This window comes from Pipistrellus hanaki, assembly GCF_964339955.1.
Source record: "Pipistrellus hanaki genome assembly, chromosome: 16".
NCBI classification, from domain to species: Eukaryota; Metazoa; Chordata; class Mammalia; order Chiroptera; family Vespertilionidae; genus Pipistrellus; species Pipistrellus hanaki.
The window spans coordinates 9,595,780-9,623,080 of record NC_140518.1 but is presented as its reverse complement, the minus strand read 5'-3'; the positions used below and the strand labels follow the sequence as shown (position 1 = coordinate 9,623,080).

Below are 27,301 nucleotides of genomic sequence, written 5' to 3'. Positions count from 1 at the left end.
TGGTGGGCGGAGGGCGTGGAGCTGGCTGTTTACCTGGAAGGAAGGGAGCAGCCTAAGGTCAAGACTGCGTGTACTTTGGCCTCCTTGAACTTGGCCAAGAATGTGCCTGTTCACGGGGAACAGCTGGCTCTCAGGGCCCAGGTCTCATCACTTAGTTGCCCTGAGCACAACGCTTTCTCGCCCTGCGCAGGTGTCACCAGAAAGGGACTGGGTGTGAGTGACAGCCCCCTTCAGCAAGAGAGAGAGACAAGTGCCCATCCCTGGCCAGCTTCATCGTTCTGCCTCCCTTTTGGGGGTGGCTGCGAGCATTCAGTGAGCTGGCGTATGTGACTATTATTCTTAAACTAGCGACTCAGTGCACAGATTTGTGCACATTGAAAGGAAATTCATTAGAAGGTGGCTGGTGGGGTGGGACTGGGTGAGATGGGCCGGATACACTCTGGAGCCAACTTTTCTTGGTCCCTTCCCAGTGTTTGCCGAGTGAGTGGTGTCCCTCCAGCAGGTGTGGTCCCTTGGTCGGCCAAAACTGGCTCTCCAACACCCGCCGAGGGGTCCCGGAGTAGGATAGGGCACTCTGCAGAGCTGCTGTCGTACAGGGTGTGGAACACAAACGCAAGTGTGCAGTGAACCAGATTTAGGGCTGACAGTCCCCCAGCAACAACATAACCCACCGCCAAAGGTGGAATCACGCGGCCTCACAGGAATTGGGCTCCCTCCTCTCTAGTTTCGGGTGCATCACCTGAGAACCGCCACTGCCAAGTCACTGCAGCTCTGCAGCTCCCGTGTTGATCTGGTGGTCAGTGCATGTCATAGCGACCGGTCGGATGGTTGGACACTTAGCATATTAATTTTTTATATAGAGAGATTATTTATAGGGTTAGAGCCCCTCCCCCCAAATTTGGTTTGGGAAAGGGGCAGAGCGAGGAGGAAGGGTGTAGTACTGTTAAAAACATGGCTGTAAGGCATAAAATTGTCTCAAATTAGCAAGTCTGGGTACAGAGGAGAGCTGATTCCTAAGAGGCTGTGTGACTGGTGAGCCTGCTGTATTTGCAGATTGCTGGTTGTCGTCCAAAGAGTTGGAATCCCTCTGGGAAATGACAAGCTGATATGAAGAAATAAATACATAACATGCATAAGCTACAGAATTTTCATATTCATTAGCCTAGTACTTCTGACTCTGGATATGTATTGTAAGAAAATAATCCCATAGAAGTAAAAGGATTTCTGTACATGAAAGTGTACATTTTAGAGCTAGTTATAGAATAATAAAATTGGAAGCAACTTACTTTGTTAATAATAGGGCAATGGTTGATTAAATTCAGACACATTCCTTCAACAAGTTATTATTACACAACCATTGAAAACTAGAAATATGTAAAGTTGGCCATAACCGAAAGGATGTTGATATGATATAGTGATCAAAAAGCGGATACAAAATTCTTCACATGTTATGGTTACAATTATGTAAGAATAACTATGCTTAAAATCAAGAATAGCCCTTCTGGTGTGGCTCAGTGGTTGAGCCCTCGACCTTTGAGTCAGGAGGTCACTGGTTCGATTCCCAGTCAGGGCACATGCCTGGGTTGTGGGCTCTATTCCCTGGAGGCATGCAGGAGGCAGCCCATCAGTGATTCTCATCATTGATGTTTCTATCTCTCTCTCTCCATCTCTTCTCTATATGAAATCAATAAAAAAAATTTAAAAATTAAGAATAAAAAAGAATATACAAAAGGACCAATGTTGCCATGTTAGGGTAGAGGAGCTAACGGTGATTTCTCACCCTGCCCTCTCCTAAACTTTCTTTAACGTTATAGTATTTCAAGAATAGTAATAATAAATTAGAATGAAGATATTATTGCTCTCTTTACAAGAAGTCAGAGAGTATGCGAGGGAAGAACAGGTAGCAGCAGCAGGAGGACCACAGGCATTAAAGGAGAGCACTGGGTGGTGGGAGGCTGGCCAGGGTCTGGAGGTGAGGAGAGGCAGGAGAACACGAGAAATAGGCGTGATGGTCATAGAAGTCTTAGATGTGAACAGGATATAAATCAGTTAGTTAGGCCTGGGCAGTTCTGGGGTTCCCAGAGGCAAACTAAGCACCTTCTTAAGGATTCATGAAGCAGGGGTATTAAAGATCATTAAAAAAAGAAAAAAGACTTGATATTTGAAATTCAAGCAAGCATCCAAGAAGTCATCCTGGGGGTGGAGGGAAGACAATATGCTGGACTTCCTCACGGGTATTTTGTGATCGGTCTTGTTTTCACTTGGAATGGGGTGGTGGGGGAGACACCGCAGCCTCTTCTGTGGCGGGGATCTCCGAAGCTCTGCTTTGGGCCCTGGGCTTGAATCCTGTCCAATCAGCTGCAAGCCGGTCGTGCCCTCCATGAGCTCCAGCTCAGGCCAGCGGGTTACCTGCAAGGGGTTTCCATCCGGGCCCAAGCGTGAACAGGCCTCCGCAGAGCGCCTCCTCTGCCCCCGCTGGGACGGCTCCCTCCGCTAGGAAGGTACAGGGCTTGGTCCTGAGGCTGTCTCCAGGCACTCGCTCACTTTAATAACAAGATTGTTTACCAGGTGGTGCCACGCAGAGCATCTCAGCCTGCTCCTGAGCGTCCCAGGAGGGAGAAACCAAAGCCACGATTGGCTGAGTGAGTCCCTCGGGTCCTAGTCAAGGGGCAGAAGATGGAGTCAGCTCCCTCCTGGAGCCTGGCACCAGCAGTGGAGGGGCGACGGGCGGCCTTTTATAAACTGCAGCCTGTTGCTCGGTCCCAGAGCACGGGAGGACCACCCCCATGAGGAAGAGAGGGGGGTCCCCCTGCAGGTGGACCCAAGTAATTGCCGCTTTCTCTGCCTTCTTTCCAGGGCGGGAGGCCTGTATTTCCCCGGAGTCTCCTCCGACCTAGTCCAGGGAGATGCTCCAGCGTCAGCCTTTGGAAGGCAAGAAAGGGACCGAATCAGAAGAGAGGGGGGAGAGCTCCATGGCAGATCTGAAAGAAATCGTCACCCTGGCCTTGGTGGGAGAGAACATTGGGACACAAAAGGGGCTTCAGAATGGCCAGCAGCAAGGCAAGAAGAAGAGGAAGAAAAAGAGGTTAGGATTGAAAGATGGGAAATGGGGATCCACGGTGGTACGAGCAGGGGGGTGGGGGGGAAAGGCTGGGAGAAAGGGGGTTCTGGCTGCTAATGCATGGGGAAAGGAGAAACTGACGAGACTGCTAAAATCACACCACTTCCGGTTCCTATAAAAAGAAGCCACTTTTTAAAAAATATATATATTTTATTGATTTTAGAGAGGGATAGAGAGTTAGAAACATCGATGAGAGAGAATCACCGATCAGCTGCCCCTTGCACACCCCCTACTGGGGATGTGCCCGCAACCAAGGTACATGCCCTTGACCGGAATCGAACCTGGGACCTTTCAGTCCACACGCTGATGCTCTATCCACTGAGCCAAACCGGTTTCGGCAAAAGAAGCCACTTTTGATGATGTTTGCTAGAATGAGACAATGGTGCATGTCATCTAAAGCCACACCTCGCCCTAATCCTTGTGTGTCTGTGTTCGGGCTGCCTTTTATTTTATTTTTTTTAAATGGTGTGTGGTGGGCTTGTTTTCCCACAGCCCCACCCGGGATGGGTGGCAGGAGGGTGTTCCTGTGTCCAGTCTCTTGTTCCGGCAAGTGTGTCTGTCTCTGTCTTGCTGCTCTTCTTTTTCTCTTTTCCAGATGATTGGTGATCAATCTATCCAGCTGCCGATATGAGAGTGGTGAGCATCTGCATCAAGGAATCCGAGATGGGGACCCACTGGCTTCGCCCACAGGGCTGGGGAGGGTCACTCTTACATATTTTTGAGGAAGAAAAGGGGTGTCTCCCGATCCTGTCCTTTGCTTCTCTCGGCTCATTGAACTGTTTGAGGAAGTTGGGGAGCTCATTCCAAGAAAATATGGGTTTGACCTCAGTGCTGTGTTATTAGGGGATCAGTCAGTGGATCTTTTTTAGAGCATAACTTCCAAACTGGCAGTCCCTGAGCTGGAGGTGACTTGTAGACCTACTATGTTCTACAGAGCAGAGTGTTATTGTTATTTTAATTTCAAATTTGGACGCTTTGGGCCGGGTCACTGCAGGCACTTCTTCCTTTCCAGGCCCTTGTAAGATGACTAGACGTCCCGCTTTTGGCGGGACAGTCCCGATTTTTATCAATGTGTCCCGTGTCCCACAGTTAAAAATCGGGACGGACCCGCCAAAAGCGGGACGTCTGGTCACCTTACCTTAAAGGCATTTGTGTTGGGGTTGGAATCAGCTCCAGTTATCAATACTAACAGGGACAGGGGGAGAAGGATGTGAGAGCATGTGTGTGGATTTGAAATATATTGTGTAATTTTTTTTTGTTAATTGACTTTACTAATTAAGCTTGGCTCTGGCTGATGTTAAGGATTTGGGTTTATATTCCCTGAACATTCAGTGCTTTGTGTTTAGGGGAAAGCCAGACACCCACTTCCTGGTCAGGGGAAGCCAGGGCGGTTAAAACATTCATCCCAGATAACCTTCTGTGGGCATGATGGGGCATAGGCTGTGTTTTTAAATAGTTTTCAAGTCTTTGTGTTCCTTTCGTGGCGATGATGTCTCCAGGCAGGTCAAGATGGCTGCAGTCCCAGGGGGCCGAGGGCTCTCACTGTGGTGCTTAGTCTGGGAGCAGCTGGGAATGTAACGTCCCACTTTATGCTCCTCCCTCCCCTCCCGGGCTAACAGGCCTTTCTTTCTCCCACCCCACGCAGTGCGCAGGGCCGCCCAACAGTACGGCCTCCGAGAGGGAGGGGAAAACGATGACTGGACTCTCTACTGGACAGACTTCTCAGTGTCGCTGGAGCGGGTGATGGAGATGAAAAGTTACCAGGTATCTGGGCCAGAGCTGGTCCTCGGCATCAGTGGGGTCCTCACTGTCCCCCAAGGGTATCCCACGGGTGCTCCCGTGTCCCCCATGGCTCATGAATTCCGGCTTCCTTTGCAGAAAATCAATCACTTCCCAGGGATGAGTGAAATCTGCCGCAAGGACTTGCTGGCCAGGAATATGAGTCGCATGTCAAAGTTGTTCCCCAAGGATTTCCACTTTTTCCCTCGGACCTGGTGTCTTCCTGCTGAGTGAGCGCCTACCTGAGCTCCCTTCTCCACCCCCCACCCCGATTCCATTTCCCACAGGGTCTCCCAGCTTTCTCTCCGGTTCAGGAAGAGAAGGGATATGTGGTGTGGCCAGGGTTCCCAGACTTTCTCACTTATCTGGAATGACTTTCAGGGCTTAGTAGCAACTTAGAAGGAAATGTGTTTGCCATGAGGTCAACAGGCACCTCCATATTTCAGAGCCACTGAGGACCATTGAGTTGAGTGACTTCTCCACTGGTCACAAGGCTCCTTTGACTTAAAGTGCAAAACAAGAAATATAGGACGACTGAGATTTATAGTCCATTAAGTTTCTTTCTCTCTTTAAAAAAAAATTTATTGATATTTTACGGAGAGGAAGGGAGAGGAATAGAGAGTTAGAAACATTGATGAGAGAGAAACATAAATCAGCTGCCTCTTGCACACCCCCTACTGGGGATATGTCAGCAACCAAGGTACATGCCCTTGACCGGAATCGAACCTGGGACCCTTTAGTCTGCAGGCTGACACTCAATCCACTGAGCCAAACCGGCCAGGGCTTTACTGACTCTTCTATTACCAGGCCTTGGGCATCTGTCTGTCAGCACCAAGGTGTTTGTCACATTAGATAGTTTTGTTTGATTTTTAAATAAAGAGTTAGCCTTCCTTTTTACTGCTCCCAGCTGAAAGCGTACCTCATTCCCTCCCTGTCTGGCAGCTGGGGAGACTTGCAGAACTACAGCAGGTCAAGAAAAAATAAGACATACATTTGTAAGCCGGATTCGGGCTGCCAAGGGAGAGGTATATACATCACCCGGACGGTGAAAGAAATCAAACCCGGGGAGGATATGATCTGTCAGCTCTATATTTCAAAGGTACTTCTTCACTGTGATTGTTTATTTGTCTCCACGGCAACCTCGCGGTAGCTCCACTGGACCGAATGAGGAATGAGGGAATGGAGGGCAGGGGTGAGGGTGCAGCTGAGCCCTGCCTTCTGCCTTGGACTTTGCCAGCCCAAGCCTTCTGACCGGGGATGTGACATGTGCCCGGGCCAGAGTGTCCCTCACCCTTGCACCCTGGCCGTTGGTCTGGCTCTGCCGGGCTGGGAGAGCACCTTTGGTCTGTGGAGGCCCCAGCTCACTGAGGAGAGGAGAGGAGTCCTGGATAGATAGTGGTGACCAGCTTTACTCCATGACTGGAGGTCAGAGGTCACAGCCCACTGCAGGAAGGGAGCCCTGCCGAACTGTGCATGGAGGGGGAGGCCCCGGCCAGCATTGCAGGGCAGTGCTACAGGGAGAATGCTTTCAGAACTGCAGCAATAACGGAGTACTGGATAGGGACAGCATGTTCTTCATCTCAAGATGTTTTTATTTTATTATTATTATTATTATTTTAAAAAAATATATTTTATTGATTTTTTTTACAGAGAAGGATAGAGAGTTAGAAACGTCGAGCAGCTGCCTCCTGTACACTCCCCACTGGGGATGTGCCTGAAACCAAGGTACATGCCCTTGACTGAAATCGAACCTGGGACCCTTCAGTCCTCAGGCTGACACTCTATCTACTGAGCCAAACCGGTTTCAATTGTTTTTATTTTTTTAATCCTCACCCAAGGATATGTTTCTATTGATTTTTAGAGAGAGAGGAAGAGACACTGAGAGAGAGAGAGAAAGAGAGAGAGAGAGAGAGAGATGAGAAAGAGCAATCAGTTGCCTCCCATACATGCCCTGACTGGGGATTGAACCCACAACCTAGGTATGTGTCCTAACCGGGGATCGAACCTGCAACCTTTTGGTGTATGGGATGATGTTCAACCAACTGAGCCACCCGGCCAGGGCATCACGGGACTTTTGAAGGCTATTTTGTTTAGTTGACGAGAGTTCCCTTGGAGGTGGTTACTCATGACATTTGATGGAATAAGAGACAGGCACCGTGTGGTTCAGTGACAAGATCATGTGGCCAGTCACTGAGCCCCAACCCCCTTTCCCTGTCCCCAGCCCTGGCCAAGCCTGCGCTCTGTAGCCAGAGGCAAGGTTGGAGCTGACGCCAAGAACACTAGACGGGATGCTAATGACTTTCAAGTGGGAATGAATGCATCTCTCCGATGCTGGTGTAACCTCTGTTCTCTCCTCCAGCCCTTTATCATTGACGGGTTCAAGTTTGACCTACGGATCTATGTGCTGATTACGTCCTGTGACCCTCTCAGGATTTTCACGTATAAGGAAGGCCTGGCCCGCTTCGCCACGACCTCTTACTCCCACCCTTGCCCAGACAACCTGGTGAGCGCAGGGGACATGCTGCCTTACCCCCTCCCTCCCTCAGTGTGATTAAAAAAAAAAAAAATCCTAGTCAGATCCATTAACGCGTTCACTAATGTGGATTTGGCTGCCTTGGCTGCGCACTTACCACTTGCTGGGTCACCTGTATTCTTTCCCTGAGCCCTCCCAGGAGCCCTCAGAAACAGGGCTTATCACCTCCCTTTCACAGAGAGGAAATGAAAAGGGAGAGTGAGGCCTCGTCCAAGGTCACAGAACCAGGAAGAGATCAGACTGGGGCTCATGGCCAGGTCTGCAAAGCCAGTGCTACAGTTCCACACCCCGGAGTGTCCCCCAGGCAGGGCACCGCCCAGGCTCAGAGGATCTGGAGTTCCTCATACTCCTTCTTTCTTCCTCTGTGCTGCCAGTTTAAGTAAGCCCTAAGACCCTCCCTTTTAAAAAAACATTTTTATTGATTTCAGAGAGGGAGAGACAGAAGCATCAATCATGAGAGAGAATCATTGATTGGCTGCCTCCTACACGCCCCCCTCTGGGGATTGAGCCTGCAACCCGGGCATGTCCCCGGACCCAGAATCGAACCGGTGACCTCTTGGTTCCTGGGTCGACGCTCAACCGCTGAGCCACACCAGGCCGGGCCCCATTTCTTCTTGAAGCCCCAGGGGCCTTCGTAGGAAGCGGGCGGCCTGCCCTTCCTCTGACTCCATAGTCTTGCATCTTTCCCCCAGGATGATATCTGCATGCACCTGACTAATTACTCCATCAATAAGCACAGTTCCAATTTCATTCAAGATTCACACTCTGGCAGCAAGAGGTAAGCGAGCGGCCTTGCGTCTCTTCTTCCCCTGCCATTGTCAGAGGGCTCTCTGGGGTTCGCCCCAAACCCTGTCAGTCCCGGTCAGGGTTTCCATCTTGGGTCACATGCTCTCAGAAAATATTTCCTGGCCTCTAAACCCAGAACAGACTCCTTAGTCTCTGCCCTCTGGCTGTTAATCATTAAAGGGAGGCCAGGTCGTAAACCCCGGGAGGGTGGGAGGAGGAGAGATAAACAGGAACTGTTTGCCCAGCAGGGTACACACACACACACACACACACACACACACACACACACCAAAACATACTCTTGTTACAGTTGGCCTTGCCAACAGATATTTATTGATTCTGGGCTGCCACGGGAAAGGCCGTGCCTGGCAGTGGTTGCTGAGCTGTGGTTCCCTGGTGTGTTGCTCCAACTGAGATTCTCAAACGGTGTGTTGCTAAGCCTGGTGCGGCCTGACCTGTGGCTTTAAGATTCTCCAGAAGAAGGGGAAACGTGAGAGGGAGGCCTGAGTATCTTCCTGAGCCACTTTCATGTGCCTGCTATCGTTTAATCCTGTCTCATTTGAGTTTTAAGAAAAAGGGGGACTGAAGAATGTGAGCATAACCAGACAAAGGAGAAAGAAAAAGGAAGTGTTTATGGAGGTCTCCCGTGTGTTTGGACCTGAGCTGGGTGCTTTGGGTGCATTTATTTTAAAATATATTTTATTGATTTTTCACAGAGAGGAAGGAAGAGGGTTAGCAACATCGATGAGAGGGAAACATCGATCAGCTGCCTCCTGCACACTCCTACTGGGGATGTGCCTGCAACCAAGGTACCCGCCCTTGACTGGAACCAAACCCGGGACCCTTCAGTCTGCAGGCCGACACTCTATCCACTGAGCCAAACCAGCCACAGCCGTTGGGTATATTTAAAAAATATATTTTTGTTGATTTCAGAGAGGAAGGGAGAGAGCAAGAGAGACAGAAACATCAGTGATGAGAAAGAATCATTGATTGCTGCCTCCTGCAGGCTCCATCCTGGGGATCGAGCCCACAACCCAGGCATGTGCCCTGACCTAGAATCGAACTAGGACCTGGTTCATAGGTTGACACTTAACCACTGAGCCACACCGTCCAGGCTGCATTCCCCCCCTCCCCCATTACATTTTTACAACGCCATGGCAGAGGCATTACAAACTACCCTTTGTAGATGGGGAGCTGTGGTTAGGTGCCACCTCATTTTACAGATGAGGAAACCAAGTCTCTGAGAGGCTCGGTTGCCTAAGGTCACAGTTTTGAATGCCACAGCAGGACAAGAAGGCCGGTCTGCAGACTCAGAGGCACATGCTCCTTCTGCACCAGGTTCACAGGACGGATAAACAGGCGACCTGTTTGGCTTCAGAGCATCAGAGGCTCAGGGCAGGGAAACCACAGTGTCCTCAGTGCAGAGTTCCAAAGAGCAAACGGGGATTCACTGGGCGAAGCCCGCTTGCAGGGGTGTGCCGGGCTGGGTGGGGTGATCTCCCTGTTCAGCAGGCCTCCGAGGCGGAGACCAGGTCCTCTTCCTCTCTCAGGCAGCCTGGCACACGGCTGGTGTGTTAAATGGGACTGGCTAACCCCTGGGCATTAAAGTGACAGTACACATTCATGGCGATGAGCCCGCATCTGCCTGAAGAGGCTATGCTGATTTGTCACGGACGCTCCCTCTGACCCGCCCAGTGTGGAGCATCCCCTCAGACGCGTCCTCAGAAGCCTGTGCACATCCTCTGGCCTCTGTGATGGGGTGGCCAGCCATGCCGGTTGGCCTGGAGTGGGGTTTCCTGGGATGTGGGACTTCCGGGGGCGGTTGGAAACCCTATCTGTGGAAACGCCCTGGGGCTGCCTTTTCCAAGCGGGCAATCCTGACTCAACATTCCTGTATCTTCAATGTCCCCAGGACCCTCTCAGGTGATTGAGGTAGAACTCAGGCAGTAGTGCATGTGCGTGCGTGTGTGTGTGTGTGTGTGTGCGCGTGCGTGTGAGTGTGTGTGTGTGTGTGTGTGTGTGTGTAAGTCTATCTATTGATCTGAGAGAGAGAAAAACATCGACCCATTTTCCTCCCATCCATGCATTCATTGGTTGACCTTGTGTGTGCCCTGACTGGGGTTGCATTCCACAACCTCGGCAGAGTGGGACGATGCTCTAACCAGCTGAGCTACCCACCAGGGTGGTAGTTGTGTTCTTAAAAGGCTCCCTGAGTACTTCTAACGAACACCACAGAAATAATCACCAAAACAAAAGCACGAGGTAGGGTATTGATTTTTTAATTTTTGAAAATTTATCCATTAAGCTTTCCACCCAGGATGCTGAGTCCCTGTCCAAGCCCACGAGTGGGGTCTGGGTCAGTGAAAGTGCCCAGGCAGGTCGTACCCGTCAGTATATCTGTGCCCACTCCCGGGCTGTGGCGGCTCCCGCACGACCCTCCTGAGCTGACATAGTCCTGGTGCCACCCTAGCTCTTGGGGGTCCATTGGGTCTGGCACCTCATTTTCTTCAGAAGTGTCTGGTTCTCAGCATGCCATGGTCTTAGATGACCAGAGGCGGGCTGCCCAGCCTCATGGCCCGTGGTTCCCCTCCAGGAAGCTCTCCACCTTCAACGCGTACATGGAGGGCCACGGCTACAGCGTGGAGCCGATATGGAGAGATATCGAGGACGTCATCATCAAGACGATCATCTCCGCCCACTCCATCATCAAGCACAACTACCACACCTGCTTCCCCAACCACACACTCAACAGCGCCTGCTTCGAGATCCTGGGCTTCGACATTCTGTTGGACCGCAAACTCAAGCCCTGGTTGCTGGAGGTAGGGAGGAGGGGGCGAAGGGTGAACACTGGCCCCTGTTTTTGGGATCAGCCAGCTTCGGGCTCATCTCTCCGCCCTCCCAGCTCAGCTTAGATCTGCTTGATCCACTTCATCGTGCCAGTTCCTCCCACGGTGCTTGCTGCCTGGGGCTTCTCCCTGAGCTGAGAAGTGGCCACCAGAGGGGGTTAGACGGCCAGGAATTGGAGAATTCCTGGTGCCTCTTTGAGGTCCACCCGGCCTTGGAAACGGATCTCAGGCACAGAGACAGCTCTCCCTTTTGTCACAGAGTCCGTTCATTTCCCAGAAAGGGGGTGCTCTTCTTCAGAGCCGGGCTGATGATGTTGAAGATCAGATGGGGGCTGCAGGCCTGGCTCTCAGGGGCCTGGCCCACTCAGTTCCAAGCACTAACAGAGAGTGGCCTGGTGTCTGAGGCCACAGGAATGGGTGTGCAGCTACTCAGTGATGTTCCTGCCTTCCCTGGACCCCGGGGGTGATGGGAGGAGGAGGAAGAGAAGCTTCTGGGTGGCTGTCTCTTTTCCAGATTGTGCTTGTGCTCGGCAGCCGTCCCAAGCAGTTAGCTATTCAGTATGCACACTGGGCGGAGGGGTTTGGAGTGGGGGTGCAAGTCAGAGGTACTAGTGCCAGTTGCCAGTGACAAGAGTCAGCCTTTGAGCCGTGACCGGTTTGGCTCAGTGGATAGAGTGTTGGCCTGTGGACTGAGGGTCCTGGGTTCGATTCGGGTCAAGGGCACATGTCCAGGTTTTGGGCCCAATCCCCAATAGGGGGCATGCAGGAGGCAGCCAATCAGTGATTCTCTCTGATCGTTGATGTTTCTCTCTCTCCCTCTCCGTTCCTCTCTCTGAAATAATAATAATAACTATATATAAAATAAAAGCTAATTAAACTAGAGGGGTTCCACTTCCTCCGTTCCTCACTGTGGCTTCAATCCAGACCTTTCTCTCTCCCTTCCATCATCATGGTGGCCAGGGCCCCGAGGTGGGCTCCCTCTCTGCTTTCGCTTTGGACAGCCCAGCTTCCAGCTGCCCTCTTGCCCTCACAGGTCAACCACTCTCCGAGCTTCTCCACCGACTCCAGCCTGGACAAGGAGGTGAAGGACAGCCTGCTGTTTGACACCCTGGTCCTCATCAACCTGGGGAGCTGTGACAAGAAGAAAGTCTTGGAGGAGGAGAAGCAACGGGGCCGCTTCCTGCAGCAATGTCGTTCTCGGGAGGCCAAGTACAGTAGCACCCTCCCCCCCCGCCCAGGGACCCCGTTTTTATGATTGGTCCGTCCTGATCCAAGTTATGATACAATAGCCCACTCCTTTCGTGGCCTTTCTGTTACTCCTCTGCACCTCAGTGTTCTTTCTGTGAAATGGAGCGAATGATACCTGAAGTTGTTGGGGGGAAATGAGATGAGATCACATGTATAAAAGGCTCACTTACCATCATGCCTGGCATTATCATTTGTGTGTGAGACTATTAAGAATTTTGCCTGGAGTTGGTGGGGAGGGGAGGCAGCTCTTACAAATGACTATCCTACTTGGAAAATTAGTTTCTATTTGTGGAATGTGGCGGTGTGAATGTTTCTACTGTGACTATTCCTCTGTCTCTGTGTTAGGAGCTGTATGCCCGGCAGGAAAGCACCTTCGAGGTGGGTGGGTGTTGGGAGGATTGTGCTTGACCTGCTGGGCGATGGGCCTAGGTCCGTGAGGAGGGTTTGTGAGCTTCAGCCTCTAACCTTGAACTTGACAGGGAAACATTTGCTTTAGTGTCACCAGGACCAGAGTTGTTCAGTAGATTTGTGGCTGTTATAGGTGTAACTACACATCATGGAGATAAGCTGATGAATATCCTATGAAGATTTAGGGATTACCAACATGAAAAATAAAACCATTCCTTTTTTTTTTTTTTTTTTTTTTTTTTTTTTTTTAACCAAAAGGAAGATTTGCCTGTCCTGCCCTTGTTACTGTGTTGGCAGGAGCTAACGTGTCCCTGCTCCCTGCTGGGAAGCACCTGCCTTCCAGAGGCCTCCTTCTGCAGAGTGAGTCTAGTGTCAGAAGACTGAGCCTGGGCAAGTAGGTGCCTGTGTTGGTTTTCAGACCCACCGTGGCCCCTGCTCTCATGTGCGGAGCCAGCCGGTCCTTCCAGATGAAACTTCTGGAACCAAGGCAATAGCACCCGTGTTTGGAAGGCATTTCCATGGGTCCTGTCTTCTCTGTAACCAGGTGGTAGGCAGTGGGGTGCAGTGTGGTCCCGTTTGGAACTAAGGAGACAAAGACCCTGGAAGGGGAACTGGCTTGCACTAGGCCACCTCACTGGTAGGCGGCAGGTCTGGCCCCAGAGCCCCAGGGGTGTGTGGCCTGGGTTCCAGGACCCCCTCCTCACCCCTGGCTTCCTCTAAACTAGGGGTGTCGAACTCAATCAGAGAAGGGGCCAAAATCTAAAATCCAGCCTAAATCGCGGGCCGAATGGTTTACTGAACAGTCATAAACTGACAATGTCATAAACTGACAGCGGAGTGCAGTGATGACAGCGTGGTGCGGGCCACATTGCAAGGCCTGGCGGGCTGGATTTGGCCGGCGGGCCTTGTGTTTGACACATGTGCTCTAAACTGCTTGCGGAGGAGGCAGCGTCCTTGAAGGAGCAGCTAGGACGCTCTCCTGAATCCTCCTCCTTGGCACAGCGTGGCCCTGGCTAGCTCAGTGGCTCTTGGTTTTCCTGCTGGAAAAGGGGCTTATCATCCCCCCTCGCTGACCTCCCCCTCCCCAGGGGGCTGTGAGGAAGAGTGAGATCATCAGCGCTCATCCAAGCTCATCCAAGAAGCCCTCACAGTTAGCAAAACACAAGCTGTCGTTCTCCGGAGAGTGACGGGGTAGGAGGGGCTGTGATTGGGAAGATGGTCATAGTCTGCCCGGGCAGAACTGAGCCCAGAGGGAAAAGGGTTTTACCTGCAACAGGAGAGAATCTGATGAACTGTCAGAGAAGACTGTTCTTTAAAAAAAAATTAATTTAAAAATATATATTTGGATTGATTTCAGAGAGGAAGGGAGAAAAAGAAACATAAATGATGAGAGAGAATCATGGATCGGCTGCCTCCTGCACATCCCCTACTGGAGATCGAACCCACAACCCAGGCATGTGCCCTTGACCGGAATTGAACCGGGGACCCTTCAGGCTACAAGCCTATGCTCTATCCACTGAGCCAAACCAGCCAGGGCCAGAGGGGACTGTTCTAAACAGCTTTTAGCACATATGACGGGATGCCTAGAATCCTCACAGGGAGACATTTAGGAAACAGCGATTGGCCACTGGTGTGTGCAAGGCTTGTGCCTGGCCCCGGATGATGTCCAGCTTGGTCACAGTTCTTCCGAGCATCGAGCGGTGTCCCAGCGCAGCCCTGTGCTCTGCTTGCCAACAGGATCGAGGAACTCAAGGGTTTCCAGACCTTGCGTCGAGAGAAGACTGAGAAGTATGAGAAGGAAAACTGTGGCAGGTTCCACCTGATTTATCCCAGTCTGAATTCGGAGAAGTATGAGAAGTTTTTCCAGGACAACAACTCCCTCTTCCAGAACACTGCCACCTCCAGGGCCCGGGAGCTGTATGCCCGGTAGGAAGGCACCTTCGAGGTGGGTGGTGGGAGGATTGTGCTTGACCTGCTGGGCGATGGGCCTAGGTCAGTGAGGAGGGTTTGTGAGCTTCATCTCTAACCTTGAACTTGATGGGGAAACATTTGCTTTAGTGTCACAAGGACCAGTGTTGTTCAGTAGCTATGTGGCTGTTTCTAGAAACTCATCCCTGAGACAGGTACATTCCCCACCCCCCACATTCACCCCTCTCCAGAATGTCCAGCCCCTCAGAGCTGCCTCCTGGATTCCTGCAGGATATAATCTGAGAGCTGGCAGGGACTCATCCCACCCAGTTCAGTTCCCTCCCAGCTCCTCATTTTATGGAAGGGGAGGACGGAGCGGAGAAGACATCATATAGAGTAATGACAGAAAAGAGACTACAGTCCGTCTCCTGATTCATGGGACTATGTTCTTTCCATTACATTACTGGCCAGAGGGCCAGGATATGATGTGGTCCACTGTGGAAGCCCCTGGCTTTGGCCTGTCATGTTTGGGGTCTGTCCTACGGGGAGGTGGGGGGCGAGGTAGGCTTGTGGTGGAGTGTGGTGGAGACCCCTTCCTGCGTATTCCTCCTTGGATACTGTTCCTAGGACTGGGGGTGATGTGGTTTAAGAGACGCCTCTCCTCCACCTCCTGCTCTGTGACCCTCAGTCACGTGTGCAGATGGACATGCTGGGGGTGGCCAGGGGAGCTCTCTGCTCTTTGCCCAGTGTTGTCCACCTCTCCAGGAGAATGGCCTCATTCAGAGCCCATCCCTAACCTACTGACCTCCCTGTTCCTCAATGGGCAGGCAGCTGATCCAGGAGCTGAGGCTAAAACAGGAGAAGAAATCCTTGCAGACGAAAGAGAAGAAGGTAGAGATGCAGGGAGAATCGGCAGGCGAGCACACGAGAGGCAAGGGGGCGAAAAACTGGCAACAGACACAACAGCGACAATACAAGTCCACCGCCACCCAAGTCTCCAAACAAGTAAACCCGGACGGGAGGGGAGCACCGTGCCCAGCACCCTTCCCTGGGGTACCAGGGGGGGGGGGAAGGGGGTGCCGAGGAAGCCAGAGCCCAGACACACTGAGGGAATGGGGCTGTGCGGAGGACAGGGCTCCCTGGGACTCCTCCTTCCAGCGGAGAGGGCAGGTGCTCGCTGGTCGGTCCTTGTCTCCATCAGTCGGAGTTGGCAGCTGGAGGGTGGGCACAATCCCCACGCAGGGAGCGGCTCCAGGACTACACGTTCTCGTTGTTCCCACTCCCATTTGGGCTGTAACGCTCTCTTCCAGGGGGCCAGGGGCACTGCCTGGAAAGGAAGAAGCAGGGAAGAGGTTCTGGGAGGCAGGACCCTCAGAACGTTACATCTGGTGGCTGACCACACCTGGGTCCTTCCAGCCTGCTCTCTGCTCAGAGTGTGGCCAGTCCCCCACTGTGGGCCCCAGTGTCCTGTGATCTGAATCTCTCGATTCCCCCATCTCTGCCTAGCTTCAATTGACTCTTCAGTCCATCTCCTTTTTTTCTATTTCTTTTTTTTAATAGTAGTTTTTATTGATGAAGGGGGAGGGATAGAGAGATAGAAACATTGATCAGCTGCCTCCTGCACGCCCCTCACTGGGGACGTGCCCGCAACCAAGGTACATGCCCTTGACCAGAATCAAACCTGGGACCCTTCAGTCCGCAGGCCGACGCTCTATCCACTGAGCCAAACCAGTCAGGGACCATCTTCTTTTCAACAACTCACCCAAAGGGACAGGAGTAGAGCATGTGTTTGTTTGTTTTTCATAACTTTATTGGGGCCATAGACCCTCTGAGCATCTGATAAAAGCTATGGAATCTCTTCCCATGACGTACACAAAGATAGCTGTACGTGGTTCAAAGACCCCATGGAACCATCCGTGAGCTCTCCAGGAGTCCCTGAACTTGAGGTTCAGAGCCCTAGATTAGAGAGACGTCGATGCCGATTGTTTTCCTTCTCCCCCTCCTCTCCTTTGCACCCAACTCTTGGGTGCAGATGAATCATGGGTTCCCATGAGCTGTGTGTTGAGTTTCCTCCTTTCCAATCCCTTCAGCCATTGAGATTAATGTCCTTCATGCCTGACATGCTCTTGAAGGTCAGCGACACTAAGAAAAATGAGACAGGGACCAGCCTCAACCAGGAGGCCCCCAAGAAGGAAGATGGCCCGGCTTCCCCCGGGCCCGCCTCTGCGAGACACTACTGCTCTCTGCCCGACCTGAGGAACTCCAGCCTCTTCAGCTGCCCGGCGCTGGAGCTCAGCAAACCCATCACCAGGTACAAGGAAGCCAAGTGCGCCTCCATCGTGAACATGCTCCCCGGCCCCGTGGTAAGTGGAGCGGCCTGCCTCCCAGGTGCCTGGGTTCAGGGGGCTGTGATGGGACTCTTGCTTTCTTGTTCCTTCTCTGCCCCTGACTTCCTATTGGTCCTCTGAGTGACTCTCCTAACCTCCCTAGGCCTTGATTTCCCCACTGTGATGCCCAAGTTGGCGAACGGCATAGCTGCTAGGAATAGAGGCCTGTACTTTCAGGCCTTTTAGAAAGGCTGCCCTAGGCATTCCCTCTTTTTTAGGCAGGGAACCTCCTAGGACGACTGTAACAAAGTACCACAAAGTTGGTGGCTTTAAACACACATTTATTGGCCTAACCGGTCTGGCTCAGTGGATGGAGCATCAGACTGAAAGGTCCCAAGTTTGATTCTGGTCAAGGGCACGTGCCTTGGTTGTGGGCACATCCCCAGTAAGGGGTGTGCAGGAGGCAGCTGATCGATGTTTCTCTCCCATCGATGTTTCTAACTCTCTATCCCTCTCTGTAAAAAATCAATAAAATATATTAAAAAAGAATGGCATAGCAAGGAGCCCTTTGCTTCCCCAGGCTCATGTTGGGTTGTTTTCTCTTCCAGCTCCTCACTTCATTAGAAACCTCAGAAACCTGCACCCAGTTCTCAGACTCCCCCGAGTCCCTGCTGAGTGTGCCCAACAGCCCCGAATGCAGTAGCCCCGAGATGGACAGAGCGATCTCCTTTAAATGCAAACAGCAGCAGACCCCCCATCGCCTCTCCCAGGACAAAATATCAAAAGTTTCTCTGCCCACGAAATCCCAGCGCTACTCGTTGAACCCACGTTGGACTTGGCTGAAGAATAACATGAAGAAACAGCACCTGATGTCAGAGCTGTTCACCAAGGTTCAGCTGAGGGACCAGTTCTCCTTGTTCCCATCGCCCTACAACCCAAAGCTGGTGCTAAGGAACCAGTCACGTGAGTGCCAGCCTGCACAGGGGTATACCCAGAGCACATGGCGTAACCGGCAGAACCAGTCCTGATCTTTGGGGAGCATCCAGTCTGCAGGGGGATACATTCCCAGTTGGTGACCGCAGTCGGATGGTGGAGACATAGTCTGTGTCCTTAGGGGGGTCTCTGGTCTTATTGGGAAAACAAGAAAGATAAAAAATGGTATGCTATGTCTAAGTACCCTCTTCCACATTCCCTGGTTCTCACGCAATTGAGGCCCATTCAGCTAAATCTGTACCAGATGGAGGCATTAAGTATGAAAAAGCAGGGAAGAGAAACTATTGGCGAAAACAAGGGATGATTCGGATTCAGGATCAGGTTTAGACCAGGAGGCCCTAGAGGGAGGCGGCCTTTTCTAAGAATTTGTGCCGAGTCCAGCGGCCTACATGGATAATGACAGCTTATCCATTTCTTTGCCTTTCCAGAAAACTTCTCCCTGCCCCAGGACTGTTACTTGCGCAGCCAAAGCTCTCACGAGAAGAGGCCACTGGATATGTCCTCCCTCCTCTTCCTGAAGAATTCTCACCGCCGTGATGTTTCTCTGAGGGACCTACTGGTGGTTGCCACCTCGGCCCGACTGGATCCGAGGCCTGGCAGAAGGCGTCTGGGTGTTGTGAGGGAACGGTGTATACAGGATCGGGAAGCATGCAATCACTGCCTGATCTCTGGCCAAAAAGGATGTGAGAGGAAATAGGTAGGCCCACCCACATTCCCTGCATGTGCCTGGTGCATTGGCAGGCACCATGTGTCTATATTTCTGGAATGAATGTTGGGTAAGTAGGTGGGTGGATGGATGGGTTGATAAAGCCATACAGGTAAGTAGACAGTTAAGACTAACCTTAGTTAAAATGTGACCCGCCTTGCAATTTATATTTTTGCTACGACTAATCTGTCCCCACTGCTTTAAAATAATATATATATATATATATATATATATATATATATATATATATATATAATATATGTATGTATTTATTTAAATTGATTTTTTACAGAAAGGAAGGGAGAGGGAGAGAGAGTTAGAAATACTGATGAAAGAGAAACATCAATCAGCTGCCTCCTGCACACCCCCTACCAGGGATGTGCCCGCAACCAATGTACATGCCCTTGACCAGAATCAAACCTGGGACCTTCAGTCTGCAGGCCGACGCTCTATCCACTGAGCCAAACCGGTTTCGGCTAAGCTTGTGCTCTTAATCACTACCACCTATTATCTCTGGCCAGCCGTCTTGGCTGCTCTTAAATAATCTATAGCAAATGTTTGGGGCTAAAGGGATGTAGGAAGATGAATGTAAAATGAATGGAGGTAAAATGAATTTCTGGCTACCATGGTTGTGAATCACCTGAGCATCTTCAGACACACTAGATAAGAATGGTGATGATGCGTTAGTTGGCTTGAATATTCTAGAGGCCGTTTTACCATTTTACAGGAAAATCTAAGAAAATCTTTTTTTCCCCCCGCCAGAATCAGACTGGATCTCTGCCATCCCCCCACCCCACCCTACCCCACCCCACCCCCATTTTACTTTTTACTCCCAGGAAATGATTTGTCTCTTCTTACAGTGTCTACAATGCCCATGGGATCAACCAAAAGTTTTATTTTCTCATCTAGATACCCTAGTCTTATAAGTCCCTCCCTCTCACTAGCACCACTGAGGCCAACAGCCTTGCCTTTTGTGCCCGCCCAGTTAGCTGACAGCGCTGTAGGACCATGGCTTCTGGGAGTTACTGATGTTGTCCCAGGACATGCCCCAGTTGCTCCTACCGGTGTCATTCCGAGGGGCCCTTCACATGGCACCATCATCCAGAACACTCCTCCAGATAGAGCGATGTGAGGGAGGAGTGTTTCAGAGGATTCACAACTGTCAAGAATCCAAAGCCCTCAGTCCGCCAACAGGCCTGTGCCAGTTGGTCTTCAACTCCAAAGAGCAAAGGCAGAGAGAGGGCTAGACATGACGGAGAACTCAGAGCCCCGCGTAAGAGAATTGGGGCAGTCACAGTCACCAGGGACAGATCATACTTCCTCCCACCCCAGCCACCTCAGTCCCCAGACATCTTCCTGCTACTGTCCTCACCAGCCCCACTCGATCTCGCCAGTGAAGACAGAGTGAGGTGAGAGTGCCCAGCCTGCAGATGTTCCTTCCATCGACCTACAGAGATGCTGCATTTCCCCCTCGTGTGTACATTAATAAAATAAATCACCAGGCTCAATGCCGGGACCAGGGGCCTGATTCCGAGCCAGAATGGGAAGGGGTGAGAGGAAAGATAGTTCTCCCTCATTAAGAAAGTCCCAAATCCATTGAAAATGTGTCCAGGACCTTTAAAGAATTTCTTTGGATGAATGGTCGACAATGAGCCCTGCCTACCTTGCTGGGAGCCCAGCGCCTGGGGTGGTCCTTTGGTGGTGGGGTGCTCTGTGGCTGCTGTGACTCTGCCCGGCACTGGGCCTGGCTCAACCCGAGGCCTAACATCTAGTCCGATTTGGCTGAATTAGAATGGGAAACTGGGAGAGGATGATGGGAAGATGGCTTAAGAGAGCACATTGGCTACCCAGGCACCCTTTGTTTATATCATCCTCATTGCACTCCTCATGACCGTGAACTTATGGGTGTGACTGTCCCTCCGTTGGACTGTACCATGTTTTTGTATCCCCATAGCCCCTGCTTTTAGCTACTGCTTGGGTCATAATAGAGATTCAGTAAACATTTGCCGGGAAGTGTTCCTCTTGACTTAGCGGGCTGTGGGACACCACTGAAGGCTTTTGAATGGGAGAGAGATTTTGGTTAGGGTGAGAAAGACAGGTCTGGTAGCAGACGGTAGAATGGATGCCTGGCAAGGAGAGAGCCTGGGGTGGGAGAGTGGTTTGGAGGCTCAGACAGTGGCCTGAGTTTTAAGCCCTGGCGGCCCCTGTCAGCGTGGCTGACTGTGGGAAGGAAAAGAGGGCAGGTGAGTAAGCCAGTGCAGAGCTGGGCATAGCAGTTGAACAAATGTAGGGAATAAGGAAAAGGGAACAAAAGGGTGGCTTCCACAGAACGAGTCCCTGTAAGAACATAGGGACATTGGGGGTGGAGATCAGAGTGTGTGTGTCATAAAGCAGGTGGATGAGTTCCCGTCCTCAGAGCGCTAAAGGAAACGTTCCTCCACGCAAAAATAATTTTCCTAAAATTATTAGGAAAATGGCCACTTTGGTCTGGGCAGGTTTTTCTAGGCTCAGAACTATCTGGGCAGCTAAAAGGACTGTGTGCTCTCACCTTAGTGTAGATCAAATTGGTCATGGAGCCAGGGTTGGGAGTTGGGGGGTGGAAGGAGGGTATTGGGACAGGGTTGCCCTGAATCTAGAACGTTCCCTCGGAGGGTGCTGGTGCACAGCCATGTTTGGGAGCCACTTCTCTGGCTCACCCACCCTGGGCAGCCCCTGTCCCACCTCAAACAGGCAGGACGCCTCTCCGGAGCCTTACAGGGGTGGTTTCAGATTCCAGTTCTGCTTCCACCCTGGCAGGGAGTGTAAGTCAGACAGATTGGCAGCTGTCCTCAGCGTCCCCCCCACCCATCCTGGGTGATTCCATGAACCGAATATAATCATTCACAACCCTCATCTTTACAGCTGGCATGTCACTTAGCTTGATTACAGCGCACTGTGGCGTCTCCACTGGAGGAATCTAAAACAGCAATAAAATGCGTTTTGCAAATTGATAGGGAGGCGATGAAGACCTTGGGACTGCAATTTCCCAAGTATTGCTTTCAATTATTTTGCATTCTCCAGCCATGACTCTAAGCAGCAGCCTGGGAAAACCAAACAGGCCGTGTGTCCTGCGGACGGAGCTTCATGCCTCCTGAGCGCACACCGTGTGCCGGGGAGGCGGCCGGAGGCTCCGGGAGCCGCCTCGGGGTGGGAGGGGTTGTGCTTGTTCTGAGCCTGTGTTCTTCCCGTGAGGCACCTGCTAATCATGCTTCCGTCAAGACATTCCCACACCGTGGGCTCTGGCTGGTCTGGGGTGACCTTCAGCAAGGGGCCCCCTTTCTCTTTACCCCGGAACATCTACTGTCTGCAGAGCACGAGGGAAGAAGGGTGGGGAAACAAAACCAGTCCTTTAAAAAAATCTAGGGTTGGTGCCTGGTTTCTCTGGCCCTTTGATTTCTTTTCCTGTTATTTCCTGGTTCCTTTTAACCCTTGAAAATGTACTTTTTGGGCAACCATGGTGAAAGGGAAGACCGCGGTGTTCCTCCACCACCCTGCTCTCTCAAGCCTTGTGGTCTTAGGAGAGAGATCACACAAACTGGGCCCCAGCCGTCTGAGAACGAAGCAGCAGGAGGCTGCCGCGGGCGGGCGGCGCTGAGACAGATCCCTCTTGCTGTGCGCGGCATTGGTGGGCATGATCCTCAGGAGCAGAATGCCAGCTGCCTCAGCAGCTACGCCAGGTGGGGGAGCAAACACTGAAATCCTGTTGGCAAAGCCGGCGGGGCCATCACACTGTGGCCAAAGCAAACAGAGGCCGAGGCAGGCCAGCTGGGAGGAGCTCTCACTCAGATCCAGATCTGGCAGAGGGCGAGCCTGAGCCGGCTGAGCCTACGTACCAGGCCATGGGTATGCTCATACCCATCTCTTCGGCATGGTCGGTCCCCTTTCATTTTGGCACTCTGGCCAAGGAAAGTCTGATGGTGACCCTGTTTATTCCATACGTGTTACTTTGGTTATTCTTCCCAGCCGTCTGGGCGGTCAGTATTAGCCCCATCTTACAGAAGAGAAAACTGAGGCTAGGGGAAGGACATCGGAGCCAGGGCTTAGTGTGGGGGCCTCTGGCTCAGGGTCTGCTGCATTTCTCATTCCCTCCACCCTCCCACCTCTCCACCCAAACTCTCCCATTTCAATTCCCTCAGCCCCTTCATGGGCAGAGCTCACACCGTCTCTACAGGGCAAGCAGAGGCTCAGAGGAGGGCAGGGGTTGTTTCTGCTTTTATTTTTTTTAATTTTTTTATTTTTAAAAAAATATATTTTATTGATTTTTTATACAGAGAGGAAGGGAGAGAGATAGAGAGTTAGAAACATGATGAGAGAGAGTCATCGATCAGCTGCCTCTTGCACACCCCCTACTGGGGATATGCCCGCAACTAAGGCACATGCCCTTGACGGGAATCGAACGCGGGACCCTTCAGTCCCCAAGCTGATGCTCTATCCATTGAGCCAAACTGGTCCCGGCTGTTTCTGCTTTTAGACTAGCTAGTCAACACCCCTGAGTCTCTCTCTGCCACACCCACCAACACAGAGGCCCAGGAATATGAATACGATTACAAATATTTTCCATTCTTTGCACATTTCCTCCCCCCTTTATTTAAACATGAGAGATCTGAATCAAGATCTATGCTTCCCCCCACCCCCCACTATGTTACAATGTGGTCGCATGTAAACATAGACTTAATAGACCCTCTTATGACCCGCTACCTATGAAAATGCGTCTCTCTTGCCACCTGGGAACTGTATATTGCCCGGAGAGACACAGTGGCGGCATGCATGTCCTCCTGGAGGGGCTGGGCTCCCACCGAGAGAGAGAGCCAAGTCTCCGTTCCTCCACAGATGCCCAGAGGATCTGAGATTTCCCGGCCATCCCCCAACATCCCCGTTAGAGGCGAAAGAAGGACAGGAGGAGCCCTTCATTGAACGCAGTGGATCTTATAACCAGTCCTCTCACCACCCAGCACTCTGACTTGCTCTCCCGGACGCTGCAGGGAAATGCCATTAGTGGAGGGGCCTGGGGACGGGAGGAGGGGCGCCAGCTGGGAGCATGTCCTCCTCGTCTCCTCTGCGGAGAGGCCCAGGAGGCAGGGCGGGGCTGGGCTCCCCAGGGGAGAGGCCCAGGCGGGCTGGTTTGGAGGGTCTGTTGGAGAGGGCGCGCGCGGGAAGGGCTCGTCGGGGCGGCGAACGTGCTTGGAACCGCAGAGAAGCTGGAGAAGAAAACCGTACTTCCCACCCCCCAGGCCTGGTTGCTGTCCCAAGCGGCCTGAGCAGGCCTGACCCCAGGTGCGGAGCCGAGAAAAATCCTGGGTCCTCCGCTACTCTCTGCCTGCTTCCCGACACTGCACGCATCCAGCGTCCCGCATCCCGCATCCGCATCCCGCATCCGCATCCCGCATCCCGCATCCGCATCCCGCATCCGCATCCCGCATCCCGCATCCGCATCCCGCATCCCGCATCCCGCATCCCGCATCCGGCTCTGGAGCCAGGCCCGGTGACCCGAACCGCGGCCGCGGGGTAAAGGCTCCCGCAAAGAAACCGGGCCTTCGCCCCAGCGGGGTCCCAGGACAGTGGGCCGGGCCTTCGAAGAGGCGGGCAGGTTGAGAGCTGGCTCCGGAGCTCCCAGGGGAAATGCTGGGGGCGGGCCAGGCGGCGCTCATGGGGCGTTTTTTCTCTGGCTCCGCTCCTCGCGGCTCCTCGCGGCTCTTGCTCAGGGACCCCAAAGCCTCCGCGGTAAAGCTGGCTCCCCAGGGAGCGTGAAAGGGGCTTCCTCTGGCATCAGCTGAAGCACAGGCGCCGCTACTGCTATGGACACTGGGACAGAGCGCTTTATGGGCGTCCCCACCCCCAGGTCTCCCCAAGAGGGGGCTGCCATCTGTGTCTTTTTACAGATGGGAACGGTGGGCCTGAGCGGTGGAGTGAACCAGATGTGTGGGAGGCAAGACTCAGCCGTGACTCCGGGGCCACAGGGACCGGGTGAGGCCCTTCCCAGCCCGCGGGGCCTGCGCTTGGCCCGTGCGCTCTGAGTTCAGCTCCGCGTGGAGCGCAGGTGAGGCCGCGCAGGGCACAGAGCTGCGCGGCCCGTGAGGTCACCGCCATCCTGTCTCTGCTCCCGCAGGGGCTCCAGAGGAAGCCAGGTGGGCATGGTGGGTACCCCCATGTCACAGAGGGGAAAACAGGCTCAGCTTTTCCAAGGTGCCATTGACTTGATTCTGTGTCCAGCGTTTGCCGCCTGCCTGGGCTCAAGGAAGGCCACTGCTGGATTCTTGGGGGCAAGGTGGCTGGAGGCTCCAGGCAGGAGAGAGGAAGAGGGTTTCAGAACCTCCCCTCCCTCAGCCTTCCTCAGTCGTCCCACCCCTTCACCTCGTTCTCTCGTTCTCTCTCGTTCTTTACCATCCTCCTCCCGCCAGGTTTGGGAGGGCAGAGGAGGTTTACTCTGGGAGCAGGCCGGATGCCTCTGAGGTCAGCAGCCCGATTCACTACAGGGAGGCACCCAGGCTTGGCCCCGCCCAGGGCCCCAGCTGTCAGATGGAGGGGAGGGCTGTGGAGAGGGGATTCCACAATCCGCTCCACTTTGCCCCCAAGACACTCCTGGCCCACCCGAAGCATCACCCCCATTAGCCAGGGATTGCTACTCTTTGCCCCTCACTCCTGCCTGGCTTCTCTTCCTCCTGGGGAGAGGGGCCCGGAGGAAACCAAGAACGTGCACTTTCCCAGAAGCCGGGGGGGGGGGGGGACGGGGGGGGGCATTTAGAGGCGTTGGAAGTGACTCCCAGGATGGGGCTAGGAGAAGGGGTTAGGAGTAGGGGTTAGGATTAACCTCCTCTTTTTCTCCACTCACTGACTCCCCCTTCAGAGCCCAGGAGGGGTTAATGTTTCACCAGCTGCCCCCTTCTTTCACCTGAAGAACCCCCAAAGGCTTTTCCGGAAGCCCAGCTGAGGCGTGGTGGGTCCCAGGTTGTCAGCGGGGAGGGGGGCACTGGCCCCAGGCAGCCCCTCCTCACCTGTGCAGCCCCACCTCCGTGTGTCTGCCCCCCCCTCGCCTCGGCCCCTGGCTGACCCAGACACACTGATAAGCCCCCAGACGGCCAAACATCGTTAACTTCTTTGCCTTTCCAGACTTCTCTCCCTGTCCTTTCCCCGACCCCAGCGGAGGGTGGCCTTCTCCTAGGTCAGCACCCGCCTTCCAGGGCCCCAGCCTTCTGCACCCACCCCCCCACCCTCCTGCTTCCGGATGGGGAGCCAACATTCTGAGACGCTCGGTTGGTCTAAAAATAATGTTCACTCATCCTCTATCCCGCCCCAGCCCCCTTGCCCACCTCGACTCTGCCTCAGAAGAGCCCCAGGAAACAGTAAAAAATGAAGAGGAAGGGAAAGAGGATGTCAGAGAATGTGGATTTCAAGAACTGAAGCTTAAAAATCTCAGCTCAACCCTGAACAGGGAGGGAGGAGGGTCGGATTGTCTCTTGGGGCTGCACGACCAAGCAGTTCTCAGTTCCTTGTTTCCTATCGCCGTTAAAACTTTGGGGGATCGGACTGACAGGAGGCAGTGGGCACCCCCAAACACCCGGCTGCGCTGCGGGAAGATGGTGGTTTTTCCGAGGGTCATGGAGGGTGGACAGAGCCCTCGAGGGTCGTGGTCCCAGGATCCCAGGGTGGAGAGGCCACCATCGTTGGAAAGCGGACCTTTCACGGCAGCTGCAGGCGCCACCACTGCCGCTGGCTCTCCTTTCAAACCCTTCCCTGCTCTTCTCCCCACACTTCTCCCCAGAAAGGAACGGTTCCGGGAAAGGGCCCCTGGAAGGCGGGCTCTGACGGGTGGGGGAGGGGGAAGTGACACCCACAGGGGAGGGCCCATGCCCCCCACCCCTCGTGGTGGGGATGGGTAGGGACCACCTGCCCTTTTAGACGGGAGCAGAGGTTCTAAGCCCAAGTGTGTGGTTTCCATGAATTCAAACAATTTTTAAATAAACTGGGACACTTTTCTCACGTAAAATAATACAATAACGGGACCAAACATTAAATACCCTTCGGTCAGAAGTCCTGGGAGAGAGCTCTTTGACAGGCAAAGAAACAGGTACATTAATCTCTAAAATTTGAATGACCGAATCCAGACCTCACTTCCAACCGATTAAAAATAACAAAACCCTGGAGAAAGCCAGTGCATCTCGTTTTGGGACCTTAAACACTCCCCTGAGGCATGGAGCCCTCCCTGCGCGAAGTCGGCGCTCAGTCCCTCAGCCCGAGCAAGGCTGCGGATGCTCATGCTGGCGCTGGGAGGGCAGGCTTCCCCCCTGACCTTCCCCTAAAGCTGTGCCCGCGTTTGCAGTTTCCTGCCTGGCATCTCGGGTGCAGCAAATGGACACCGACCATTCCGAACCATCCCGTCTTCCAAAGAATTCCTGCCGCCCGCCGTGACTCACTGCGCCCGCGCCCGGGACCATCCGGGCGACTGAAGGGCTGCGTTTGTGAACGATCTGGGCCCACAGAGCACCCGCCGCCCTGGAGTTTGGGGCGTCAGGAGGGGGGTGGAGGGGGTCCAGTGAGGGGGAGGGGTGAGAGGGGGTTGGGACGCCTGAGGCTGAAGCGCCTCTCCGAGGAGTGAGAGGTGGCTTCTGT

General features: G+C 53.1%; 1 protein-coding gene across 1 annotated transcript; it reads left to right on the top strand.

Moving 5' to 3' along the window:
- Positions 1-3,648: 3,648 nt before the first annotated feature.
- Positions 3,649-20,170, top strand: TTLL6 (tubulin tyrosine ligase like 6). Its single transcript, XM_084863471.1, has 14 exons — positions 3,649-3,757; positions 4,767-4,885; positions 5,000-5,130; positions 5,843-5,999; positions 7,260-7,403; positions 8,126-8,211; positions 10,813-11,038; positions 12,099-12,274; positions 14,459-14,647; positions 15,457-15,634; positions 16,762-16,992; positions 17,565-17,919; positions 18,378-18,646; positions 19,418-20,170. Exons 2-13 carry the CDS (start codon positions 4,865-4,867, stop codon positions 18,644-18,646), a joined length of 2,163 nt encoding a protein of 720 aa, XP_084719597.1. The 5' UTR covers positions 3,649-3,757; positions 4,767-4,864; the 3' UTR covers positions 19,418-20,170.
- The last annotated feature ends 7,131 nt before the right edge of the window (positions 20,171-27,301 follow it).

Excerpts from the sequence above, each read along its gene's own strand:
- TTLL6 (XM_084863471.1), top strand. The coding sequence starts at position 4,865 with ATGGAGATGAAAAGTTACCAG. Across the intron at positions 11,039-12,098 it reads TCAAGCCCTGGTTGCTGGAG|GTCAACCACTCTCCGAGCTT; the intron begins GTAGGGAGGAGG and ends TTGCCCTCACAG. Across the intron at positions 17,920-18,377 it reads GGTGCTAAGGAACCAGTCAC|AAAACTTCTCCCTGCCCCAG; the intron begins GTGAGTGCCAGC and ends TTGCCTTTCCAG.